Raw genomic sequence first — 26,927 nt, 5'->3', positions numbered from 1 at the left:
GGGAACACAGGTCTATATGTGACAGGGCAGTATAGAGGATCCCAGCACTGTCACATATAGCACATTACAGTGTATTACAGGGAGGAGAGCTGTATGGGAACACAGGTCTATATGTGACAGGACAGTATAGAGGATCCAGCACTGTCACATATAGCACATTACAGTGTATTACAGGGAGGAGAGCTGTATGGGAACACGGGTCTATATGTGACAGGACAGTATAGAGGATCCAGCACTGTCACATATAGCACATTACAGTGTATTACAGGGAGGAGAGCTGTATGGGGACACGGGTCTGTATGTGACAGGACAATATAGAGGATCCAGCACTGTCACATATAGCACATTACAGTGTATTACAGGGAGGAGATCTGTATGGGAACACAGGTCTATATGTGACAGGACAGTATAGAGGATTCCAGCACTGTCACATATAGCACATTACAGTGTATTACAGGGAGGAGAGCTGTATGGGAACACAGGTCTATATGTGACAGGACAGTATAGAGGATCCCAGCACTGTCACATATAGCACATTACAGTGTATTACATGGAGGAGAGCTGTATGGGAACACAGGTCTATATGTGACAGGACAGTATAGAGGATCCCAGCACTGTCACATATAGCACATTACAGTGTATTACAGGGAGGAGAGCTGTATGGGAACACGGGTCTATATGTGACAGGACAGTATAGAGGATCCCAGCACTATCACATATAGCACATTACAGTGTATTACAGGGAGGAGAGCTGTATGGGAACACAGGTGTATATGTGACAGGACAGTATAGAGGATCCCAGCACTGTCACATATAGCACATTACAGTGTATTACAGGGAGGAGAGCTGTATGGGAACACGGGTCTGTATGTGACAGGACAGTATAGAGGATCCAGCACTGTCACATATAGCACATTACAGTGTATTACAGGGAGGAGAGCTGTATGGGAACACAGGTCTATATGTGACAGGACAGTATAGAGGAGCCCAGCACTGTCACATATAGCACATTACAGTGTATTACAGGGAGGAGAGCTGTATGGGAACACAGGAGTATATGTGACAGGACAGTATAGAGGATCCAGCACTATCACATATAGCACATTACAGTGTATTCCAGGGAGGAGAGCTGTATGGGGACACGGGTCTGTATGTGACAGGACAGTATAGAGGATCCAGCACTGTCACATATAGCACATTACAGTGTATTACAGGGAGGAGAGCTGTATGGGAACACAGGTCTATATGTGACAGGACAGTATAGAGGATCCAGCACTGTCACATATAGCACATTACAGTGTATTACAGGGAGGAGAGCTGTATGGGGACACGGGTCTGTATGTGACAGGACAGTATAGAGGATCCAGCACTGTCACATATAGCACATTACAGTGTATTACAGTGAGGAGAGCTGTATGGGAACACGGGTCTGTATGTGACAGGACAGTATAGAGGATCCAGCACTGTCACATATAGCACATTACAGTGTATTACAGGGAGGAGATCTGTATGGGAACACAGGTCTATATGTGACAGGACAGTATAGAGGAGCCCAGCACTGTCACATATAGCACATTACAGTGTATTACAGGGAGGAGAGCTGTATGGTAACACGGGTCTATATGTGACAGGACAGTATAGAGGATCCCAGCACTGTCACATATAGCACATTACAGTGTATTACAGGGAGGAGAGCTGTATGGGAACACAGGTGTATATGTGACAGGACAGTATAGAGGATCCAGCACTGTCACATATAGCACATTACAGTGTATTACAGGCAGGAGAGCCGTATGGGAACACATGTCTATATGTGACAGGACAGTATAGAGGATCCCAGCACTGTCACATATAGCACATTACAGTGTATTCCAGGGAGGAGAGCTGTATGGTAACACAGGTCTATATGTGACAGGACAGTATAGAGGAGCCCAGCACTGTCACATATAGCACATTACAGTGTATTACAGGGAGGAAAGCTGCATGGGAACACAGGTGTATATGTGACAGGACAGTATAGAGGATCCAGCACTGTCACATATAGCACATTACAGTGTATTCCAGGGAGGAGAGCTGTATGGGAACACAGGTCTATATGTGACAGGACAGTTTAGAGGAGCCCAACACTGTCACATATAGCACATTACAGTGTATTACAGGGAGGAGAGCTGTATGGGAACACAGGTGTATATGTGACAGGACAGTACAGAGGATCCCAGCACCGTCACATATAGCACATTACAGTGTATTACAGGGAGGAGCTGTATGGGGACACATGTCTATATGTGACAGGACAGTATAGAGGATCCCAGCACTGTCACATATAGCAAATTACAGTGTGTTACAGGGAGGAGAGCTGTATGGGAACACGGGTCTGTATGTGACAGGACAGTATAGAGGATCCCAGCACTATCACATATAGCACATTACAGTGTATTACAGGGAGTAGAGCTGTATAGGAACACAGGTCTATATGTGACAGGACAGTATAGAGGATACCAGCACTGTCACATATAGCACATTACAGTGTATTACAGGGAGGAGAGCTGTATGGGAACACAGGTCTATATGTGACAGGACAGTATAGAGGATCCCAGCACTGTCACATATAGCACATTACAGTGTATTACAGGGAGGAGAGCTGTATGGGAACACAGGTCTATATGTGACAGGACAGTATAGAGAATACCAGCACTGTCACATATAGCACATTACAGTGTATTACAGGGAGGAGAGCTGTATGGGAACACAGGTCTATATGTGACAAGACAGTATAGAGGATCCCAGCACTGTCACATATAGCACATTACAGTGTATTACATGGAGGAGAGCTGTATGGGAACACAGGTCTATATGTGACAAGACAGTATAGAGGATCCCAGCACTGTCACATATAGCACATTACAGTGTATTACATGGAGGAGAGCTGTATGGGAACACAGGTCTATATGTGACAGGACAGTATAGAGGATTCCAGCACTGTCACGTATAGCACATTACAGTGTATTACAGTGAGGAGAGCTGTATGGGAACACGGGTCTATATGTGACAGGACAGTATAGAGGATCCAGCACTGTCACATATAGCACATTACAGTGTATTACAGGGAGGAGAGCTGTATGGTAACACAGGTCTATATGTGACAGGACAGTATAGAGGATCCCAGCACTGTCACATATAGCACATTACAGTGTATTACAGGGAGGAGATCTGTATGGGAACACTGGTCTATATGTGACAGGACAGTATAGAGGATCCAGCACTGTCACATATAGCACATTACATTGTATTACAGGGAGGAGAGCTGTATGGGAACACAGGTCTATATGTGACAGGACAGTATAGAGAATACCAGCACTATCACATATAGCACATTACAGTGTATTACAGGGAGGAGAGCTGTATGGGAACACAGGTCTATATGTGACAAGACAGTATAGAGGATTCCAGCACTGTCACATATAGCACATTACAGTGTATTACAGGGAGGAGAGCTGTATGGGAACACAGGTCTATATGTGACAAGACAGTATAGAGGATCCCAGCACTGTCACATATAGCACATTACAGTGTATTACAGGGAGGAGAGCTGTATGGTAACACAGGTCTATATGTGACAGGACAGTATAGAGGATCCCAGCACTATCACATTACAGGGAGGAGAGCTGTATGGGAACACAGGTCGATATGTGACAAGACAGTATAGAGGATCCCAGCACTGTCACATATAGCACATTACAGTGTATTACAGGGAGGAGAGCTGTATGGTAACACAGGTCTATATGTGACAAGACAGTATAGAGGATCCCAGCACTGTCACATATAGCACATTACAGTGTATTACAGGGAGGAGAGCTGTATGGGAACATGGGTCTATATGTGACAGGACAGTATAGAGGATCCCAGCACTGTCACATATAGCACATTACAGTGTATTACAGGGAGGAGAGCTGTATGGGAACACGGGTCTATATGTGAAAGGACAGTATAGAGGATCCCAGCACTGTCACATATAGCACATTACAGTGTATTACAGGGAGGAGAGCTGTATGGGAACACGGGTCTATATGTGACAGGACAGTATAGAGGATCCCAGCACTGTCACATATAGCACATTACAGTGTATTACATGGAGGAGAGCTGTATGGGAACACGGGTCTATATGTGACAGGACAGTATAGAGGATCCCAGCACTGTCACGTATAGCACATTAGTGTATTACAGGGAGGAGAGCTGTATGGTAACACAGGTGTATATGTGACAGGACAGTATAGAGGATCCAGCACTGTCACATATAGCACATTACAGTGTATTACAGGGAGGAGCTGTATGGTAACACAGGTCTATGTGTGACAGGACAGTATAGAGGATCCAGCACTGTCACATATAGCACATTACAGTGTATTACATGGAGGAGAGCTGTATGGGAACACAGGTGTATATGTGACAGGACAGTATAGAGGATCCCAGCACTGTCACATATAGCACATTACAGTGTATTACATGGAGGAGAGCTGTATAGGAACACATGTCTATATGTGACAGGACAGTATAGAGGATCCCAGCACTGTCACATATAGCACATTACAGTGTATTCCAGGGAGGAGAGCTGTATGGGAACACATGTCTATATGTGACAGGACAGTATAGAGGATCCCAGCACTGTCACATATAGCACATTACAGTGTATTACAGGGAGGAGAGCTGTATGGTAACACAGGTCTATATGTGACAGGACAGTATAGAGGATCCCAGCACTGTCACATATAGCACATTACAGTGTATTACAGGGAGGAGAGCTGTATGGGAACACAGGTGTATATGTGACAGGACAGTATAGAGGATCCAGCACTGTCACATATAGCACATTACAGTGTATTACAGGCAGGAGAGCTGTATGGGAACACATGTCTATATGTGACAGGACAGTATAGAGGATCCCAGCACTGTCACATATAGCACATTACAGTGTATTCCAGGGAGGAGAGCTGTATGGTAACACAGGTCTATATGTGACAGGACAGTATAGAGGAGCCCAGCACTGTCACATATAGCACATTACAGTGTATTACAGGGAGGAAAGCTGCATGGGAACACAGGTGTATATGTGACAGGACAGTATAGAGGATCCAGCACTGTCACATATAGCACATTACAGTGTATTCCAGGGAGGAGAGCTGTATGGGAACACAGGTCTATATGTGACAGGACAGTTTAGAGGAGCCCAACACTGTCACATATAGCACATTACAGTGTATTACATGGAGGAGAGCTGTATGGGAACACAGGTGTATATGTGACAGGACAGTACAGAGGATCCCAGCACCGTCACATATAGCACATTACAGTGTATTCCAGGGAGGAGAGCTGTATGGGAACACATGTCTATATGTGACAGGACAGTATAGAGGATCCCAGCACTGTCACATATAGCACATTACAGTGTGTTACAGGGAGGAGAGCTGTATGGGAACACGGGTCTGTATGTGACAGGACAGTATAGAGGATCCAGCACTGTCACATATAGCACATTACAGTGTATTACAGGGAGGAGAGCTGTATGGGAACACGGGTCTGTATGTGACAGGACAGTATAGAGGATCCCAGCACTATCACATATAGCACATTACAGTGTATTACAGGGAGTAGAGCTGTATAGGAACACAGGTCTATATGTGACAGGACAGTATAGAGGATACCAGCACTGTCACATATAGCACATTACAGTGTATTACAGGGAGGAGAGCTGTATGGGAACACAGGTCTATATGTGACAGGACAGTATAGAGGATCCCAGCACTGTCACATATAGCACATTACAGTGTATTACAGGGAGGAGAGCTGTATGGGAACACAGGTCTATATGTGACAAGACAGTATAGAGTATCCCAGCACTGTCACATATAGCACATTACAGTGTATTACATGGAGGAGAGCTGTATGGGAACACAGGTCTATATGTGACAAGACAGTATAGAGGATCCCAGCACTGTCACATATAGCACATTACAGTGTATTACATGGAGGAGAGCTGTATGGGAACACAGGTCTATATGTGACAGGACAGTATAGAGGATTCCAGCACTGTCACATATAGCACATTACAGTGTATTACAGGGAGGAGAGCTGTATGGTAACACAGGTGTATATGTGACAGGACAGTATAGAGGATCCAGCACTGTCACATATAGCACATTACAGTGTATTACAGGGAGGAGCTGTATGGTAAGACAGGTCTATATGTGACAGGACAGTATAGAGGATCCCAGCACTGTCACATATAGCACATTACAGTGTATTACATGGAGGAGAGCTGTATGGGAACACATGTCTATATGTGACAGGACAGTATAGAGGATCCCAGCACTGTCACATATAGCACATTACAGTGTATTCCAGGGAGGAGAGCTGTATGGGAACACATGTCTATATGTGACAGGACAGTATAGAGGATCCCAGCACTGTCACATATAGCACATTACATTGTATTACAGGGAGGAGAGCTGTATGGGAACACAGGTCTATATGTGACAGGACAGTATAGAGAATACCAGCACTATCACATATAGCACATTACAGTGTATTACAGGGAGGAGAGCTGTATGGGAACACAGGTCTATATGTGACAAGACAGTATAGAGGATTCCAGCACTGTCACATATAGCACATTACAGTGTATTACAGGGAGGAGAGCTGTATGGGAACACAGGTCTATATGTGACAAGACAGTATAGAGGATCCCAGCACTGTCACATATAGCACATTACAGTGTATTACAGGGAGGAGAGCTGTATGGTAACACAGGTCTATATGTGACAGGACAGTATAGAGGATCCCAGCACTATCACATTACAGGGAGGAGAGCTGTATGGGAACACAGGTCTATATGTGACAAGACAGTATAGAGGATCCCAGCACTGTCACATATAGCACATTACAGTGTATTACAGGGAGGAGAGCTGTATGGTAACACAGGTCTATATGTGACAAGACAGTATAGAGGATCCCAGCACTGTCACATATAGCACATTACAGTGTATTACAGGGAGGAGAGCTGTATGGGAACACGGGTCTATATGTGACAGGACAGTATAGAGGATCCCAGCACTGTCACATATAGCACATTACAGTGTATTACATGGAGGAGAGCTGTATGGGAACACGGGTCTATATGTGACAGGACAGTATAGAGGATCCCAGCACTGTCACGTATAGCACATTAGTGTATTACAGGGAGGAGAGCTGTATGGTAACACAGGTGTATATGTGACAGGACAGTATAGAGGATCCAGCACTGTCACATATAGCACATTACAGTGTATTACAGGGAGGAGCTGTATGGTAACACAGGTCTATGTGTGACAGGACAGTATAGAGGATCCCAGCACTGTCACATATAGCACATTACAGTGTATTACATGGAGGAGAGCTGTATGGGAACACAGGTGTATATGTGACAGGACAGTATAGAGGATCCCAGCACTGTCACATATAGCACATTACAGTGTATTACATGGAGGAGAGCTGTATAGGAACACATGTCTATATGTGACAGGACAGTATAGAGGATCCCAGCACTGTCACATATAGCACATTACAGTGTATTCCAGGGAGGAGAGCTGTATGGGAACACATGTCTATATGTGACAGGACAGTATAGAGGATCCCAGCACTGTCACATATAGCACATTACAGTGTATTACAGGGAGGAGAGCTGTATGGTAACACAGGTCTATATGTGACAGGACAGTATAGAGGATCCCAGCACTGTCACATATAGCACATTACAGTGTATTACATGGAGGAGAGCTGTATGGTAACACAGGTCTATATGTGACAGGACAGTAGAGAGGATCCCAGCACTGTCACATATAGCACATTACAGTGTATTACAGGGAGGAGAGCTGTATGGGAACACAGGTCTATATGTGACAGGACAGTATAGAGGATCCCAGCACTGTCACATATAGCACATTACAGTGTATTACAGGGAGAGCTGTATGGGAACACAGGTCTATATGTGACAGGACAGTAGAGAGGATCCCAGCACTGTCACATATAGCACATTACAGTGTATTACAGGAAGGAGAGCTGTATGGGAACACAGGTGTATATGTGACAGGACAGTATAGAGGAGCCCAGCACTGTCACATATAGCACATTACAGTGTATTACAGGCAGGAGAGCTGTATGGGAACACAGGTCTATATGTGACAGGGCAGTATAGAGGATCCCAGCACTGTCACATATAGCACATTACAGTGTATTACAGGGAGGAGAGCTGTATGGGAACACAGGTCTATATGTGACAGGACAGTATAGAGGATCCAGCACTGTCACATATAGCACATTACAGTGTATTACAGGGAGGAGAGCTGTATGGGAACACGGGTCTATATGTGACAGGACAGTATAGAGGATCCAGCACTGTCACATATAGCACATTACAGTGTATTACAGGGAGGAGAGCTGTATGGGGACACGGGTCTGTATGTGACAGGACAGTATAGAGGATCCAGCACTGTCACATATAGCACATTACAGTGTATTACAGGGAGGAGATCTGTATGGGAACACATGTCTATATGTGACAGGACAGTATAGAGGATTCCAGCACTGTCACATATAGCACATTACAGTGTATTACATGGAGGAGAGCTGTATGGTAACACAGGTCTATATGTGACAGGACAGTATAGAGGATCCCAGCACTGTCACATATAGCACATTACATTGTATTACAGGGAGGAGAGCTGTATGGGGACACGGGTCTGTATGTGACAGGACAGTATAGAGGATCCAGCACTGTCACATATAGCACATTACAGTGTATTACAGGGAGGAGAGCTGTATGGGAACACAGGTCTATATGTGACAGGACAGTATAGAGGATCCCAGCACTGTCACATATAGCACATTACAGTGTATGACATGGAGGAGAGCTGTATGGGAACACAGGTCTATATGTGACAGGACAGTATAGAGGATCCCAGCACTGTCACATATAGCACATTACAGTGTATTATAGGGAGGAGAGATGTATGGGAACACAGGTCTATATGTGACAGGACAGTATAGAGGAGCCCAGCACTGTCACATATAGCACATTACAGTGTATTACAGGGAGGAGAGCAGTATGGGGACACATGTCTATATGTGACAGGACAGTATAGAGGATCCAGCACTGTCACATATAGCACATTACAGTGTATTACAGGGAGGAGAGCTGTATGGGAACACGGGTCTATATGTGACAGGACAGTATAGAGGATCCCAGCACTATCACATATAGCACATTACAGTGTATTACAGGGAGGAGAGCTGTATGGGAACACAGGTGTATATGTGACAGGACAGTATAGAGGATCCCAGCACTGTCACATATAGCACATTACAGTGTATTACAGGGAGGAGAGCTGTATGGGAACACGGGTCTGTATGTGACAGGACAGTATAGAGGATCCAGCACTGTCACATATAGCACATTACAGTGTATTACAGGGAGGAGAGCTGTATGGGAACACAGGTCTATATGTGACAGGACAGTATAGAGGAGCCCAGCACTGTCACATATAGCACATTACAGTGTATTACAGGGAGGAGAGCTGTATGGGAACACAGGTGTATATGTGACAGGACAGTATAGAGGATCCAGCACTATCACATATAGCACATTACAGTGTATTCCAGGGAGGAGAGCTGTATGGGAACACGGGTCTGTATGTGACAGGACAGTATAGAGGATCCAGCACTGTCACATATAGCACATTACAGTGTGTTACAGGGAGGAGAGCTGTATGGGGACACAGGTCTATATGTGACAGGACAGTATAGAGGATCCCAGCACTGTCACGTATAGCACATTAGTGTATTACAGGGAGGAGAGCTGTATGGTAACACAGGTGTATATGTGACAGGACAGTATAGAGGACCCAGCACTGTCACATATAGCACATTACAGTGTATTACAGGGAGGAGCTGTATGGTAACACAGGTCTATGTGTGACAGGACAGTATAGAGGATCCCAGCACTGTCACATATAGCACATTACAGTGTATTACATGGAGGAGAGCTGTATGGGAACACATGTGTATATGTTACAGGACAGTATAGAGGATCCCAGCACTGTCACATATAGCACATTACAGTGTATTACATGGAGGAGAGCTGTATAGGAACACATGTCTATATGTGACAGGACAGTATAGAGGATCCCAGCACTGTCACATATAGCACATTACAGTGTATTCCAGGGAGGAGAGCTGTATGGGAACACATGTCTATATGTGACAGGACAGTATAGAGGATCCCAGCACTGTCACATATAGCACATTACAGTGTATTACAGGGAGGAGAGCTGTATGGTAACACAGGTCTATATGTGACAGGACAGTATAGAGGATCCCAGCACTGTCACATATAGCACATTACAGTGTATTACATGGAGGAGAGCTGTATGATAACACAGGTCTATATGTGACAGGACAGTATAGAGGATCCCAGCACTGTCACATATAGCACATTACATTGTATTACAGGGAGGAGAGCTGTATGGGAACACGGGTCTATATGTGACAGGACAGTATAGAGGATCCCAGCACTGTCACATATAGCACATTACAGTGTATTACATGGAGGAGAGCTGTATGGGAACACAGGTCTATATGTGACAGGACAGTAGAGAGGATCCCAGCACTGTCACATATAGCACATTACAGTGTATTACAGGGAGGAGAGCTGTATGGGAACACAGGTCTATATGTGACAGGACAGTATAGAGGATCCCAGCACTGTCACATATAGCACATTACAGTGTATTACAGGGAGAGCTGTATGGGAACACAGGTCTATATGTGACAGGACAGTAGAGAGGATCCCAGCACTGTCACATATAGCACATTACAGTGTATTACAGGAAGGAGAGCTGTATGGGAACACAGGTGTATATGTGACAGGACAGTATAGAGGAGCCCAGCACTGTCACATATAGCACATTACAGTGTATTACAGGCAGGAGAGCTGTATGGGAACACAGGTCTATATGTGACAGGGCAGTATAGAGGATCCCAGCACTGTCACATATAGCACATTACAGTGTATTACAGGGAGGAGAGCTGTATGGGAACACGGGTCTATATGTGACAGGACAGTATAGAGGATCCAGCACATTACAGTGTATTACAGGGAGGAGAGCTGTATGGGAACACGGGTCTATATGTGACAGGACAGTATAGAGGATCCAGCACTGTCACATATAGCACATTACAGTGTATTACAGGGAGGAGAGCTGTATGGGGACACGGGTCTGTATGTGACAGGACAGTATAGAGGATCCAGCACTGTCACATATAGCACATTACAGTGTATTACAGGGAGGAGAAATGTATGGGAACACAGGTCTATATGTGACAGGACAGTATAGAGGATTCCAGCACTGTCACATATAGCACATTACAGTGTATTACATGGAGGAGAGCTGTATGGTAACACAGGTCTATATGTGACAGGACAGTATAGAGGATCCCAGCACTGTCACATATAGCACATTACATTGTATTACAGGGAGGAGAGCTGTATGGGGACACGGGTCTGTATGTGACAGGACAGTATAGAGGATCCAGCACTGTCACATATAGCACATTACAGTGTATTACAGGGAGGAGAGCAGTATGGGGACACAGGTCTGTATGTGACAGGACAGTATAGAGGACCCAGCACTGTCACATATAGCACATTACAGTGTATTACAGGGAGGAGAGCTGTATGGGAACACAGGTCTATATGCGACAGGACAGTATAGAGGATCCCAGCACTGTCACATATAGCACATTACAGTGTATTACATGGAGGAGAGCTGTATGGGAACACAGGTCTATATGTGACAGGACAGTATAGAGGATCCCAGCACTGTCACATATAGCACATTACAGTGTATTATAGGGAGGAGAGATGTATGGGAACACAGGTCTATATGTGACAGGACAGTATAGAGGAGCCCAGCACTGTCACATATAGCACATTACAGTGTATTACAGGGAGGAGAGCAGTATGGGGACACAGGTCTATATGTGACAGGACAGTATAGAGGATCCAGCACTGTCACATATAGCACATTACAGTGTATTACAGGGAGGAGAGCTGTATGGGAACACGGGTCTATATGTGACAGGACAGTATAGAGGATCCCAGCACTATCACATATAGCACATTACAGTGTATTACAGGGAGGAGAGCTGTATGGGAACACAGGTGTATATGTGACAGGACAGTATAGAGGATCCCAGCACTGTCACATATAGCACATTACAGTGTATTACAGGGAGGAGAGCTGTATGGGAACACGGGTCTGTATGTGACAGGACAGTATAGAGGATCCAGCACTGTCACATATAGCACATTACAGTGTATTACAGGGAGGAGAGCTGTATGGGAACACAGGTCTATATGTGACAGGACAGTATAGAGGAGCCCAGCACTGTCACATATAGCACATTACAGTGTATTACAGGGAGGAGAGCTGTATGGGAACACAGGTGTATATGTGACAGGACAGTATAGAGGATCCAGCACTATCACATATAGCACATTACAGTGTATTCCAGGGAGGAGAGCTGTATGGGGACACGGGTCTGTATGTGACAGGACAGTATAGAGGATCCAGCACTGTCACATATAGCACATTACAGTGTATTACAGGGAGGAGAGCTGTATGGGAACACAGGTCTATATGTGACAGGACAGTATAGAGGATCCAGCACTGTCACATATAGCACATTACAGTGTATTACAGGGAGGAGAGCTGTATGGGGACACGGGTCTGTATGTGACAGGACAGTATAGAGGATCCAGCACGGTCACATATAGCACATTACAGTGTATTACAGTGAGGAGAGCTGTATGGGAACACGGGTCTGTATGTGACAGGACAGTATAGAGGATCCAGCACTGTCACATATAGCACATTACAGTGTGTTACAGGGAGGAGAGCTGTATGGGGACACAGGTCTATATGTGACAGGACAGTATAGAGGATCCCAGCACTGTCACATATAGCACATTACAGTGTATTACAGGGAGGAGAGCTGTATGGGAACACAGGTCTATATGTGACAGGACAGTATAGAGGATCCAGCACTGTCACATATAGCACATTACAGTGTATTACAGGGAGGAGACTGTATGGGAACACGGGTCTATATGTGACAGGACAGTATAGAGGATCCAGCACTGTCACATATAGCACATTACAGTGTGTTACAGGGAGGAGAGCTGTATGGGGACACGGGTCTATATGTGACAGGACAGCATAGAGGATCCAGCACTGTCACATATAGCACATTACAGTGTATTACAGGGAGGAGAGCTGTATGGGAACACGGGTCTATATGTGACAGGACAGTATAGAGGATCCAGCACTGTCACATATAGCACATTACAGTGTATTACAGGGAGGAGAGCTGTATGGTAACACAGGTGTATATGTGACAGGACAGTATAGAGGATCCAGCACTGTCACATATAGCACATTACAGTGTATTACAGGGAGGAGAGCTGTATGGTAACACAAGTGTATATGTGACAGGACAGTATAGAGGATCCAGCACTGTCACATATAGCACATTACAGTGTATTACAGGGAGGAGGGCTGTATGGTAACACAGGTCTATATGTGACAGGACAGTATAGAGGATCCAGCACTGTCACATATAGCACATTACAGTGTATTACAGGGAGGAGAGCTGTATGGGAACACAGGTGTATATGTGACAGGACAGTACAGAGGATCCCAGCACCGTCACATATAGCACATTACAGTGTATTACAGGGAGGAGCTGTATGGGGACACATGTCTATATGTGACAGGACAGTATAGAGGATCCCAGCACTGTCACATATAGCACATTACAGTGTGTTACAGGGAGGAGAGCTGTATGGGAACACGGGTCTGTATGTGACAGGACAGTATAGAGGATCCAGCACTGTCACATATAGCACATTACAGTGTATTACAGGGAGGAGAGCTGTATGGGAACACAGGTCTATATGTGACAGGACAGTATAGAGGATCCCAGCACTGTCACATATAGCACATTACACTGTATTACATGGAGGAGAGCTGTATGGAAACACAGGTCTATATGTGACAGGACAGTATAGAGGATCCCAGCACTGTCACATATAGCACATTACAGTGTATTACAGGGAGGAGAGCTGTATGGTAACACAGGTCTATATGTGACAGGACAGTATAGAGGATCCAGCACTGTCACATATAGCACATTACAGTGTATTACAGGGAGGAGAGCTGTATGGTAACACAGGTCTATATGTGACAGGACAGTATAGAGGATCCAGCACTGTCACATATAGCACATTACAGTGTATTACAGGGAGGAGAGCTGTATGGGAACACAGGTCTATATGTGACAGGACAGTATAGAGGATCCCAGCACTGTCACATATAGCACATTACAGTGTATTACAGGGAGGAGAGCTGTATGGGAACACGGGTCTATATGTGACAGGACAGTATAGAGGATCCAGCACTGTCACATATAGCACATTACAGTGTATTACAGGGAGGAGAGCTGTATGGTAACACAGGTCTATATGTGACAGGACAGTATAGAGGATCCAGCACTGTCACATATAGCACATTACAGTGTGTTACAGGGAGGAGAGCTGTATGGTAACACAGATCTATATGTGACAGGACAGTATAGAGGATCCCAGCACTGTCACATATAGCACATTACAGTGTATTCCAGGGAGGAGGGCTGTATGGTAACACAGGTCTATATGTGACAGGACAGTATAGAGGATCCAGCACTGTCACATATAGCACATTACAGTGTATTACAGGGAGGAGAGCTGTATGGTAACACAGGTCTATATGTGACAGGACAGTATAGAGGATCCCAGCACTGTCACATATAGCACATTACAGTGTATTACAGGGAGGAGAGCTGTATGGGGACACAGGTCTATATGTGACAGGACAGTATAGAGGATCCAGCACTGTCACATATAGCACATTACAGTGTATTACAGGGAGGAGAGCTGTATGGTAACACAGGTCTATATGTGACAGGACAGTATAGAGGATCCAGCACTGTCACATATAGCACATTACAGTGTGTTACAGGGAGGAGAGCTGTATGGGGACACAGGTCTATATGTGACAGGACAGTATAGAGGATCCCAGCACTGTCACATATAGCACATTACAGTGTATTACAGGGAGGAGAGCTGTATGGGAACACAGGTCTATATGTGACAGGACAGTATAGAGGATCCAGCACTGTCACATATAGCACATTACAGTGTATTACAGGGAGGAGAGCTGTATGGGAACACGGGTCTATATGTGACAGGACAGTATAGAGGATCCAGCACTGTCACATATAGCACATTACAGTGTGTTACAGGGAGGAGAGCTGTATGGGGACACGGGTCTATATGTGACAGGACAGTATAGAGGATCCAGCACTGTCACATATAGCACATTACAGTGTATTACAGGGAGGAGAGCTGTATGGGAACACGGGTCTATATGTGACAGGACAGTATAGAGGATCCAGCACTGTCACATATAGCACATTACAGTGTATTACAGGGAGGAGAGCTGTATGGTAACACAGGTGTATATGTGACAGGACAGTATAGAGGATCCAGCACTGTCACATATAGCACATTACAGTGTATTACAGGGAGGAGAGCTGTATGGTAACACAGGTGTATATGTGACAGGACAGTATAGAGGATCCAGCACTGTCACATATAGCACATTACAGTGTATTACAGGGAGGAGGGCTGTATGGTAACACAGGTCTATATGTGACAGGACAGTATAGAGGATCCAGCACTGTCACATATAGCACATTACAGTGTATTACAGGGAGGAGAGCTGTATGGTAACACAGGTGTATATGTGACAGGACAGTATAGAGGATCCAGCACTGTCACATATAGCACATTACAGGGAGGAGAGATGTATGGTAACACAGGTCTATATGTGACAGGACAGAATAGAGGAGACCACACAATGTATACTTTGTTTTTATATTAAGGATGAGCAGACGGCACATTACTGAGCCATTAATATTACGCAGAGATGCTGGGAGTAGTAGCACATTCAGCACATGAACGTCACTCACCAGAACACGAAGTGCTCTCCGATAGCGTCCTCCTCCTGGATGGGCTACAAGTCGCAGTCTCTGGCGTCCGTAAACTCCGCTCCTGGGATGCTGAATATTACATAGATGAATACATGAAGACTGTCAGAAAATCCGGTCCGTATAACAACAGCGTATAGGCTCCGAGACCTACAGAGAATATTACTACCCTTCCTATATCACCTATCTCTGTATGGCGCTGCGGACACTTGATGGCGCCGTATGAGTATTATTCCCTACACAGCGCCGCAGGAACCTGGTAGATCCTGATTTTACACATTGCAGCAATGCCTAACTCCTAATCCGAGATCCAGAGATCCCACATCAATGATCCCAATCGCCTAATCCCAGATCCCTATCGCCTAATCCCACATCAATGATCCCTATCGTCTAATCCCACATCAATGATCCCAATCGCCTAATCCTAGATCCTGAGCTCCCACATCAATGATCCCTATCGCCTAATACCACATCAATGATCCCAATCGCCTAATCCCAGATCCAGAGCTCCCACATCAATGATCCCTATCTCCTAATCCGAGATCCAGAGCTCCCACATCAATGATCCCTATCTCCTAATCCGAGATCCAGAGCTCCCACATCAATGATCCCAGTCTCCTAATCCGAGATCCAGAGCTCCCACATCAATGATCCCTGTCTCCTAATCCGAGATCCAGAGCTCCCACATCAATGATCCCTTTCTCCTAATCCGAGATCCAGAGCTCCCACATCAATGATCCCTATCTCCTAATCCGAGATCCAGAGCTCCCACATCAATGATCCATATCTCCTAATCCGAGATCCAGAGCTCCTGCATCAATGAACCCTATCTCCTAATCCGAGATCCAGAGCTCCCGCATCAATGAAACCTATCTCCTAATCCGAGATCCAGAGCTCCCACATCAATTATCCCTATCGTCTAATCCCACATCAATGATCCCAGATCCCTATCGCCTAATCCCACATCAATGATCCCTATCGTCTAATCCCACATCAATATTCCCAATCGCCTAATCCCAGATCCTGAGCTCCCACATCAATGATCCCAATCGCCTAATCCCAGATCCTGAGCTCCCACATCAATGATCCCAATCGCCTAATCCCAGATCCTGAGCTCCCACATCAATGATCCCTATCGCCTAATCCCACATCAATGATCCCTATCTCCTAATCCCAGATCCAGAGCTCCCACATCAATGATCCCTATCTCCTAATCCCAGATCCTGAGATCCCACATCAATGATCCCTATCTCCTAATCCCAGATCCTGAGCTCCCACATCAATGATCCCAATCGCCTAATTCCAGATCCTGAGCTCCCACATCAATGATCCCTATCGCCTAATCCCACATCAATGATCCCAATCTCCTAATCCAAGATCCTGAGCTCCCACATCAATGATCCCTATCACCTAATCCCAGATCCTGAGCTCCCACATCAATGATCCCTATCGCCTAATTCCAGATCCTGAGCTCCCACATCAATGATCCCTATCTCCTAATCAGAGATCCAGAGCTCCCACATCAATGATCCCTATCGCGTAATCCCACATCAATGATCCCTATCGCGTAATCCCACATCAATGATCCCTATCTCCTAAACCCACATCAATAATCTCTATCTCCTAATCTGAGATCCTGATCTCCTACATCAATGATCCCAATCTCCTAATCCAAGATCCAGAGCTCCCACATCAATGATCCCTATCTCCTAATCCGAGATCCAGAGCTCCCACATCAATGATCCCTATCTCCTAATCCGAGATCCAGAGCTCCCATATCAATGATCCCTATCTCCTAATCCGAGATCCAGAGCTCCCACATCAATGATCCCTATCGCCTAATCCCACATCAATGATCCCTATCTCCTAATCCCAGATCTCCCACATCAATGATTCCTATCTCCTAATCCGAGATCCAGAGCTCCCACATCAATGATCCCTATCTCCTAATCCGAGATCCAGAGCTCCCATATCAATGATCCCTATCTCCTAATCCCAGATCCAGAGCTCCCACATCAATGATCCCTATCTCCTAATCCCAGATCCAGAGCTCCCATATCAATGATCCCTATCGCCTAATCCCAGATCCTGAGCTCCCACATCAATGATCCCTATCGCCTAATTCCAGATCCTGAGCTCCCACATCAATGATCCCTATCTCCTAATCCGAGATCCAGAGCTCCCACATCAATGATCCCTATCGCCTAATCCCACATCAATGATCCCTATCGCCTAATCCCACATCAATGATCCCTATCACCTAATCCCACATCAATGATCCCTATCTCCTAATCCCACATCAATAATCCCTATCTCCTAATCTGAGATCCTGATCTCCTACATTAATGATCCCTATCTCCTAATCCCTGATCCTGAACTCCCACATCAATGATCCCTATCGCCTAATCCTGAGCTCCTACATCAATGATCCCTATTTTCTAATCCCAGATCTCCTACATCAATGATCCCTATCTCCTAATCCCAGATCCTGAGCTCCCACATCAATGATCCCTATCGCCTAATCCTGAGCTCCTACATCAATGATCCTTATCTCCTAATCCCAGATCCTGAGCTCCCACATCAATGATCCCTATCGCCTAATCCCACATCAATGATCCCTATCACCTAACCCAGATCCTGAGCGCCTACAACAATGATCCCTATCCCGTAATCCCAGATCCTGAGCTCCTACATCAATGATCCCTATCGCCTAATCCCAGATCCGAGTTTCCACATCAATGATCCCTATCTCCTAATCCCAAATCCTGATCTCCTACATCAATGATCCCTATCTCCTAATCCCAGATCCTGAGCTCCCACATCAATGATCCCTATCGCCTAATCCCACATCAATGATCCCTATCACCTAACCCAGATCCTGAGCGCCTACAACAATGATCCCTATCCCGTAATCCCAGATCCTGAGCTCCTACATCAATGATCCCTATCGCCTAATCCCAGATCCGAGTTTCCACATCAATGATCCCTATCTCCTAATCCCAAATCCTGATCTCCTACATCAATGATCCCTATCTCCTAATCCCAGATCCTGAGCTCCTACATCTCAGCAATCCCTATATCCTAATCCCAGATCCTGAGCTCCTACATCTCAGCAATCCTTATCTCCTAATCCCAGATCCTTAGCTCCTACATCTCAGCAATCCTTATCTCCTAATCCCAGATCCTGAGCTCCTAAATCAATGATCCCCATCTCCTAATCCCAGATCCAGAGCTCTCACATCAATGTTCCCTATCGCCTAATCCCAGATCCTGAGCTCCCACATAACAGCGATCCCTATCTCTTAATCCCAGGTTTTAGCAATCCCTATTGCCTAAACCTGGACTCCCACATCGCAGTGATCCCTACTTCCCGCTCCCGCATGGCAGTGAACCCTATCACCTATCCTGTATCCTCAGCAGCTGTCGGTCAATACTGGTGTCTCTGTGGGGTCCAGGAGACACAGCGTTACTCGCCCCCTCCACTTCAATACACCAGAATGATGTAGCTCCTGTCTGAAGGTCATTACTCAATTGTTCTGCATACAGAATAACTTTAGAAGATGCTATTTATAAACTGCCCCGTAGTCTCCCTGCAATGTCAAGCGCTACCTCTATCACATCTAAACAGCCGTCATCTGCAATGGCAGAGTCATCAATTTTTTTTTTCTTTTTATATCTGTAATTTCAATAGATAACCCTGCTGCAACACCACTAAGAAACCAGCAGACCTCTGTAGTATGGAGCATATGAGAAAGGGGACACAACCAAAATTCACCAGGGTCAGCATATCCAACCCACACCAATGCAGACACGGCTGCAGAACCTAGCAGCTGTAGAATCAGGGAAAGTCACCCTTCAGGAGACCCATCTCTCCCTCACACCCTGATACCACACCCTTTCCGTCTAGGAATCCCTCTCCACTGACCCATATTTTCCTCTGAGGACAGGACAGAAACGCCAACTAGGGCAGCCTGTGTCCATGTCAGAGGGACGCAAACACAGAGCACAGTATAGTAGTAGTCTGAGCAGGGGACAGCAGGTGGCCCAGTCAAGGCTGTACTGCATCATTGGTACTTGCATGAGCAGGAAAACCCTGACGTGTAATGGCAATGCCATGTCAGGCGTTACAGTGGCTACAACCCTCGCCGAGTGCTCCCTTATCATCGGTGTCTCTGAGGTTCCCTGGGCAGTACCAGCTCCATTCTCTAGGCGTGTCGACGGCTACAACCCTCGCAGAGTGCTCCCTTATCACTGTTGTCTCTGAGGTTCCCTGAGAGGACCCAGCAACATTCTCTAGGCGTGTCGACGGCTACAACCCTCGCAGAGTGCTCCCTTACCACCGATGTCTCTGAGGTTCCCTGAGCAGTACCAGCAACATTCTCTAGGCGTGTCGATGGCTACAACCCTCACGAATGCTCCCTCATCATCTGTATCTCTGAGGATCCCTGAGAGGTCCCAGCTCCATTCTCTAGTTGTGCTAATGGCTACAACCCTCACCGAGTGCTCCCTTATCACCGGTGTCTCTGAGGTTCCCTGAGCAGTACCAGCTCCATTCTCTAGGCGTGCCGTTGGCTACAACCCTCACTGAGTGCTCCCTTATCACCTGTAGGTTCCCTGAGCAGTACCAGCTCCATTCTCTAGGTGTGCCGATGGCTACAACCCTCGCCGAGTGCTCCCTTATCACCGGTGTCTCTGAGGTTCCCTGAGCAGTACCAGCTCCATTATCTAGGTGTGCCAATGGCTACAACCCTCACCGAGTGCTCCCTCATCATCTCTATCTCTGAGGTTCCCTGAGCAGTATCAGTTCCATTATCTAGGTGTGCCAATGGCTACAACCCTCACCGAGTGCTCCCTTATCACCGGTGTCTCTGAGGTTCCCTGAGCAGTACCAGCTCCATTCTCTAGGCGTGCCGTTGGCTACAACCCTCACCGAGTGCTCCATTATCACCTGTAGGTCCCTGAGCAGTACCAGCTCCATTCTCTAGGCGTGTCGACGGCTACAACCCTCGCAGAGTGCTCCCTTACCACCAGGGTCTCTGAGGTTCCCTGAGAAGTCCCAGCAACATTCTCTAGGCGTGTCTATGGCTACAACCCTCACGAATGCTCCCTCATCATCTGTATCTCTGAGGATCCCTGAGAGGTCCCAGCTCCATTCTCTAGTTGTGCTAATGGCTACAACCCTCACCGAGTGCTCCCTTATCACCGGTGTCTCTGAGGTTCCCTGAGCAGTACCAGCTCCATTCTCTAGGATTGTCGAGGGCTACAACCCTCACCGAGTGCTCCCTTATCACCTGTAGGTTCCCTGAGCAGTACCAGCTCGATTCTCTAGGCGTGTCGATGGCTACAACCCTCACCGAGTGCTCCCTTATCACCGGTGTCTCCGAGGTTCCCTGAGCAGTACCAGTTCCATTATCTAGGTGTGCCAATGGCTACAACCCTCACCGAGTGCTCCCTTATCACCGGTGTCTCTGAGGTTCCCTGAGCAGTACCAGCTCCATTCTCTAGGCGTGCCGTTGGCTACAACCCTCACCGAGTGCTCCCTTATCACCTGTAGGTTCCCCGAGCAGTGCCCGCTCCATTCTCTAGGTGTGCCGATGGCTACAACCCTCGCAGAGTGCTCCCTTATCACTGGTGTCTCTGAGGTTCCCTGAGAGGACCCAGCAACATTCTCTAGGCGTGTCGACGGCTACAACCCTCGCAGAGTGCTCCCTTACCACCGGTGTCTCTGAGGTTCCCTGAGAGGCCCCAGCAACATTCTCTATGCGTGTCGATGGCTACAACCCTCACGAATGCTCCCTCATCATCTGTATCTCTGAGGATCCCTGAGAGGTCCCAGCTCCATTCTCTAGTTGTGCTAATGGCTACAGCCCTCACCGAGTGCTCCCTTATCACCGGCGTCTCGGAGGTTCCCTGAGCAGTACCAGCTCCATTCTCTAGGCGTGTCGATAACTACAACCCTCACAGAGTGCTCCCTTATCACCGGTGTCTCCGAGGTTCCCTGAGCAGTACCAGTTCCATTTTCTAGGTGTGCCAATGGCTACAACCCTCACCGAGTGCTCCCTCATCATCGGTATCTCTGAGGTTCCCTGAGCAGTACCAGTTCCATTATCTAGGTGTGCCAATGGCTACAACCCTCACCGAGTACTCCCTTATCACCGGTGTCTCTGAGGTTCCCTGAGCAGTACCAGCTCCATTCTCTAGGCGTGTCGACGGCTACAACCCTCGCAGAGTGCTCCCTTATCACCGGTGTCTCTGAGGTTCCCTGAGCAGTACCAGCTCCATTCTCTAGGCGTGCCGTTGGCTACAACCCTCACCGAGTGCTCCCTTATCACCTGTAGGTTCCCTGAGCAGTACCAGCTCCATTCTCTAGGTGTGCCTATGGCTACAACCCTCGCCGAGTGCTCCCTTATCACCGGTGTCTCGGAGGTTCCCTGAGAGGTCCCAGCAACATTCTCTAGGCATGCCGATGGCTACAACCCTCACGAGTGCTCCCTTATCACCTGTGTCTCGGAGGTTCCCTGAGCAGTACCAGCTCCATTCTCTAGGTATGCCATACACTAGTAACCTTCACTTCCCAGAAATAACTCACTCCCTGTGCAAGGTACTCTCAGCAAGTGGATCCTGTCATGGGGTAACAAGCATACATCTTCCAGAAGTCACCCGCCTGACCTCTTCCATTACGGATATGCCGTAACACGGCAACAAAAAGTTTAGTGATAGACTCCTGTAACTACTAAAGTGTGAATATCTGTACAAAGGCAGAAGTACATTCCTACCTGTCGGAGGTTGGAGGGTCTCCTTCCTCGTTGATCTGTGGTCTGGAAAGAAGGATGGGCTGTCGCTGAGCGTTTTGCGTCCAGCGGTGGAGGGAATGCTGCCATGGCAGCTACCTATTGCACTTGTGAAGAGGTTGGTGTGTTCATCACTGCTGGCTGCCTCAGAGCTGGAAGCGAAGCCTCCTAACGAGAGGCCTGGAGAAGTATTACAACAGTCTATTTGCAATGGAGTCTGAAGGCCCAGAGAGCTGTCGGAGGTCTCTCTACGAGCCCACTGCTCATCTCTGGCTAATAAGCCCTTGGAGGGTGACAGGTGACTACAAGTTATGTGACACCTGTGTTTGTCTTTATGTTTGTACCGCTCGCTTACACTGTCCTTCCCAAACCTGTAACGTTTTAAAGATTCCAAAACAGTCCTGGAAGAGCCAACCCCACCCAGAGAGTCCATGGAGAGCTGCTGTTGGTCAGATCGGTGCTCTCTGTGTTTGTGTCGATGCCTGTGTTTGTGCTCAACCATCCAACCATAGGCCATATCTGGTGGGACGCTGGGGTAAGTGCCCACAGGCAGGAGTGGGGTCCGGCTGGTGGTCAGGAAGGCCTCCTGACGGAGCAGCTTGTGTTTCTTCTTGTGGTACTTGCCAGGATTGAGTAATAAATGGCCTGTGTGCATGTAAGAGGAGGGGTGCAGTGGCGTGGTAAATGAAGGAGAAGGGGGAGGGGGATAGATGGTTGGCGGATACCGTCCATAATAACTTAAGCCAATAGGTGTGGCGGTAAGAGGAGAGGGAGAGTAAGGCATGCTGTAGGATGGATAAAAACCAGTGCCGGAGAGGGGGAACTCAAGGCTGTGCATAAAGGGCATCTCCGAAATCGCATCCCGCATTTTGGGTGGCCGCCCCCTCTTCTTTTTCAAATCCGGTTTCCGGATGTAGTGCAAAGGATCCAATGGGAAAGTTGGATGACTGTAAAAGCTATTGAAGTTCAGGCGGAATATAGTTGGGAGCAGATCCCTGGGGATGAAATGGTGACTCCGGTGAGTTATGTGGATGTCACTTAAGAGATTCACAATCTCCTCTAACTCTGCCAGGAAATCGGGATCCTGGCGACTGCGCAGGTGCGGATATTTCTTTTTGCGCTTCCTCTTTTGCCGCTTGATCTTGTCGTAGCTGAGAAAGTCGTAGCCCCTGTGCTTACACTTGTGCTTGTGTTTCTCCTTCAGGGTGCTCAGAACAGCCGAGGTCTCGGGAGTGATGAGGGAGATGTGCTCGAAGGAGTGTCTCCTCTTCTTCTGAGCGCAGAACTTCTCAGCCCGGTCCGATGTGCTGTTGTTATCCGTTCCGATGCCACTGTCACTAGGGACGGTTTCGTCGCTGTGAGACTCACTTATGGGCGAAGACGTGGCTTCCTTCAGGGAGCTCATTTCGTTTAAGTGAGAAGGAGAGTTTGGCAACAGTGCTGGAGGGGACAACTGCCGAGAGTCCTTGGATACCTTCCTCATGGCGAGTGTCTGCAAAAAGGTGCCATGTCTGGGGTGCATGTGTATATATGGCACAGGGTTTGGCTCTGCAAAGCTGGCATCACTGCTCATTGGACTCTGGGCGCCGCTTACCCCAGAGGAGAGAGAACTAATTGAGGAGGGAAGAACTTCAGCATTAGAGCCAGCTGGAGATGTGATCGGTGGAACAATCTGACCCAACAATGTGGCAGATTCCTGCTGACTTGTTTTGTCTGACGGGCAACTTGCAGGGTTCTTGGTCATATCACATTCAGGCATTGCCTTTGGCTTCCTACCTCTGCGCTTTCCAATGTAGATGGTTCCCTTCTTGCTAACATTTATCTGCTGCCCCAACCGAGAACCAAAAGTGGCCGCAAGTGTGGAGACCGTTTCTTGGGCCTTTGTCTGGACCTTCCCTTTGCAGTTCTGTTCGGCGGCACTGGAGAGTATCTGACTCAGCAACTTCTTTCTCTTAATCGTTTTCATCTTATTTATCTTTCGAATAATAGTTTTCACAATTTGCCCATTATTTCTCTTTCGAGATTTCCTGTCCGGCTCAGTGCAGTGGTCGCCCATTTTGTAGGCTTCATCTCCTCCCTGGAACTTACCAGGGAAGAGATCTTCATTTTGGTGCTTCTCGCTTACACATTCGGTTTGCTTCTGGCTACCAGTTACCAAAAAAGGTGCAACAGAGAGGACAGGCGGAGTACGCATTTGGGGGACCGAATCCCTCCTCGGCCTCCCTCTCTTCCGGGGAAATAGCGGTCTTGTTAGACTTGTTTTTAGAGATGGCATCTCAACCTCTGGTTGAAGAACAGGAGGTCCTTGTTCTTCTGTAGACTGTGAGGTGACCACCTTAAAAGCTGGGATTTTTAAAGCTCTCTTGGGAGGGCCTTCCAAATGTGGCATGTCTTTACTTTTTGGCTTTCCTCTTTTAGGTTTATGGGCACCTAAATAGTCTCTGGAAGGACAAACCATTTTGTAGTTCCTATGGGCACTAAAAAGCTTAGGAGCTTGTTTGTGAGTTTCCTTGATAGAGCCTTCATTGGAAGTGCTTGGTTTGGACACCACAGATTTGGTAACATAGCTGAGAAATGTATTCCGTCCAACGCATTTCTCAGGTCCATACTGTTGGAGCTTGTGGCTTGTTTTCAATACTTCATGTTCTGATGACTCCTTGGGGGGCCGAGTGGTTTTCAAAGGTACTTTAGTCCACCTGGGCTTTTTCCCCTTCCTTTTTTTGAAATGCTTGGTCTGTGCGTTGGCGTTCCCATGCTGGCCAGCATGAAACTGCTTCTCTGCGAGGCTGCTTACCTTTATCAATTGCTTTTTCCTAAGCAAACTTGCAAAGCTGACAACAGAGGGGTCTGACTTGTGGCTGCCAGGCTCCACTCGCTGGGTGGGCTTTTTGTTAGATACACAAGGCCCAGAGGGCAAATGAGTTCTCCTTACATTCTCGCTACAAACACTTTTGACCTCTTTAGAGGTTTTATCCCTTTGTGAGAAATCTATAGAGTGCGGAGAGGTTCTGTGACCCACGCTAGCAGGTAAAGTGTCAGATGTAAACTGGCTTGTGTCACTTGGCTCATCAATACATTCCACGCGTGATGTGTCAGGGTTTAAGTGCAATGAATTAGAGGGGGACTGGGGACAATTCACATTTGAGCTCATACAGGAGGACGCTAGAGACGTTTCTGGGGCCGGTGAAGGGAGATTGCCCTCACCAACTGCACCGAGTGGTGACCTGGCAGACGATGCCCCCCCCATGCTGTAGTCCAATGAAGTGCAATATACGGGACAAAGCTTTTCCTGGATGGTGGCTTCAGGAAAGCCTCGCCCACCAGCGGAGCAGTCCTCCCCTGGTACCGCCTCCCTCTCTACAACAGCATCCTTTTCAGTACTTGGTACCTCTCTACTAATACAGAACTTCTCTAAGATGCTGTCCTTGGCTTGCCGTACACTACTTCTCTCTAACACCTGGCTGCCCATCCTGTCACCGTCATCTGGGCCACCGCTACCAGTGATGGGAGGAGAAACCGATCTCCCTATGGCCGGGGAGGAAGGGTCCTTTTCAGTAACCACACTGGCAGGGGCTGAAGTTGCCGAGTTTTTGGCTCTGATTTTGGAAGACTTGGAAGGCGGGCACGTTGCTATGAGCTGAGCGAGTTTCTCGGTAACGCTGGCGGCTGTGCCGTTTGCCAGGACCCTGTCCTTTAAGTCAGGGCCTCCGTTAGTAACAAGTCCGGGTGTTGCTGCCTTGCTGTGCTCAATGGTTTCTGAGTGCAAAGGTGAAGGCTTCTCCTCCCCAGGACAGACAGGCACACACTCCACCTTCGTGCTGTCAGCGGAGGCGCCATCTCCCGACTTCTTCTGCAACTTGGAGGAATCCTAGAAGACACAAACATTAAGGCACAAATTACAGAAAGGAATTGACGTGTGTACTGGGGTAGGAGCTAGAACCATCTCCGGGAATAGCACCT

At 47.2% G+C, this 26,927-nt stretch overlaps 1 protein-coding gene across 1 annotated transcript in view; it reads right to left on the bottom strand.

Moving 5' to 3' along the window:
* The window catches only part of ASH1L (ASH1 like histone lysine methyltransferase), a 204,060-nt gene that overhangs the window by 116,317 nt on the left and 60,816 nt on the right, over positions 1 to 26,927 (bottom strand). The window contains exons 2-3 of the mRNA XM_063946605.1: positions 22,953 to 26,835; positions 16,159 to 16,248 (exon numbers count right to left, since the gene is read on the bottom strand). Coding sequence (XP_063802675.1) covers positions 16,159 to 16,248; positions 22,953 to 26,835 — 3,973 coding nt within the window. The remainder of the gene's footprint in view (positions 1 to 16,158; positions 16,249 to 22,952; positions 26,836 to 26,927) is intronic.

Source organism: Pseudophryne corroboree, chromosome 12, assembly GCF_028390025.1.
Source record: "Pseudophryne corroboree isolate aPseCor3 chromosome 12, aPseCor3.hap2, whole genome shotgun sequence".
NCBI lineage: Eukaryota > Metazoa > Chordata > Amphibia > Anura > Myobatrachidae > Pseudophryne > Pseudophryne corroboree.
The sequence above is the reverse complement of the archived record's forward strand: the minus strand, read 5'-3'. Positions and strand labels throughout refer to the sequence as shown.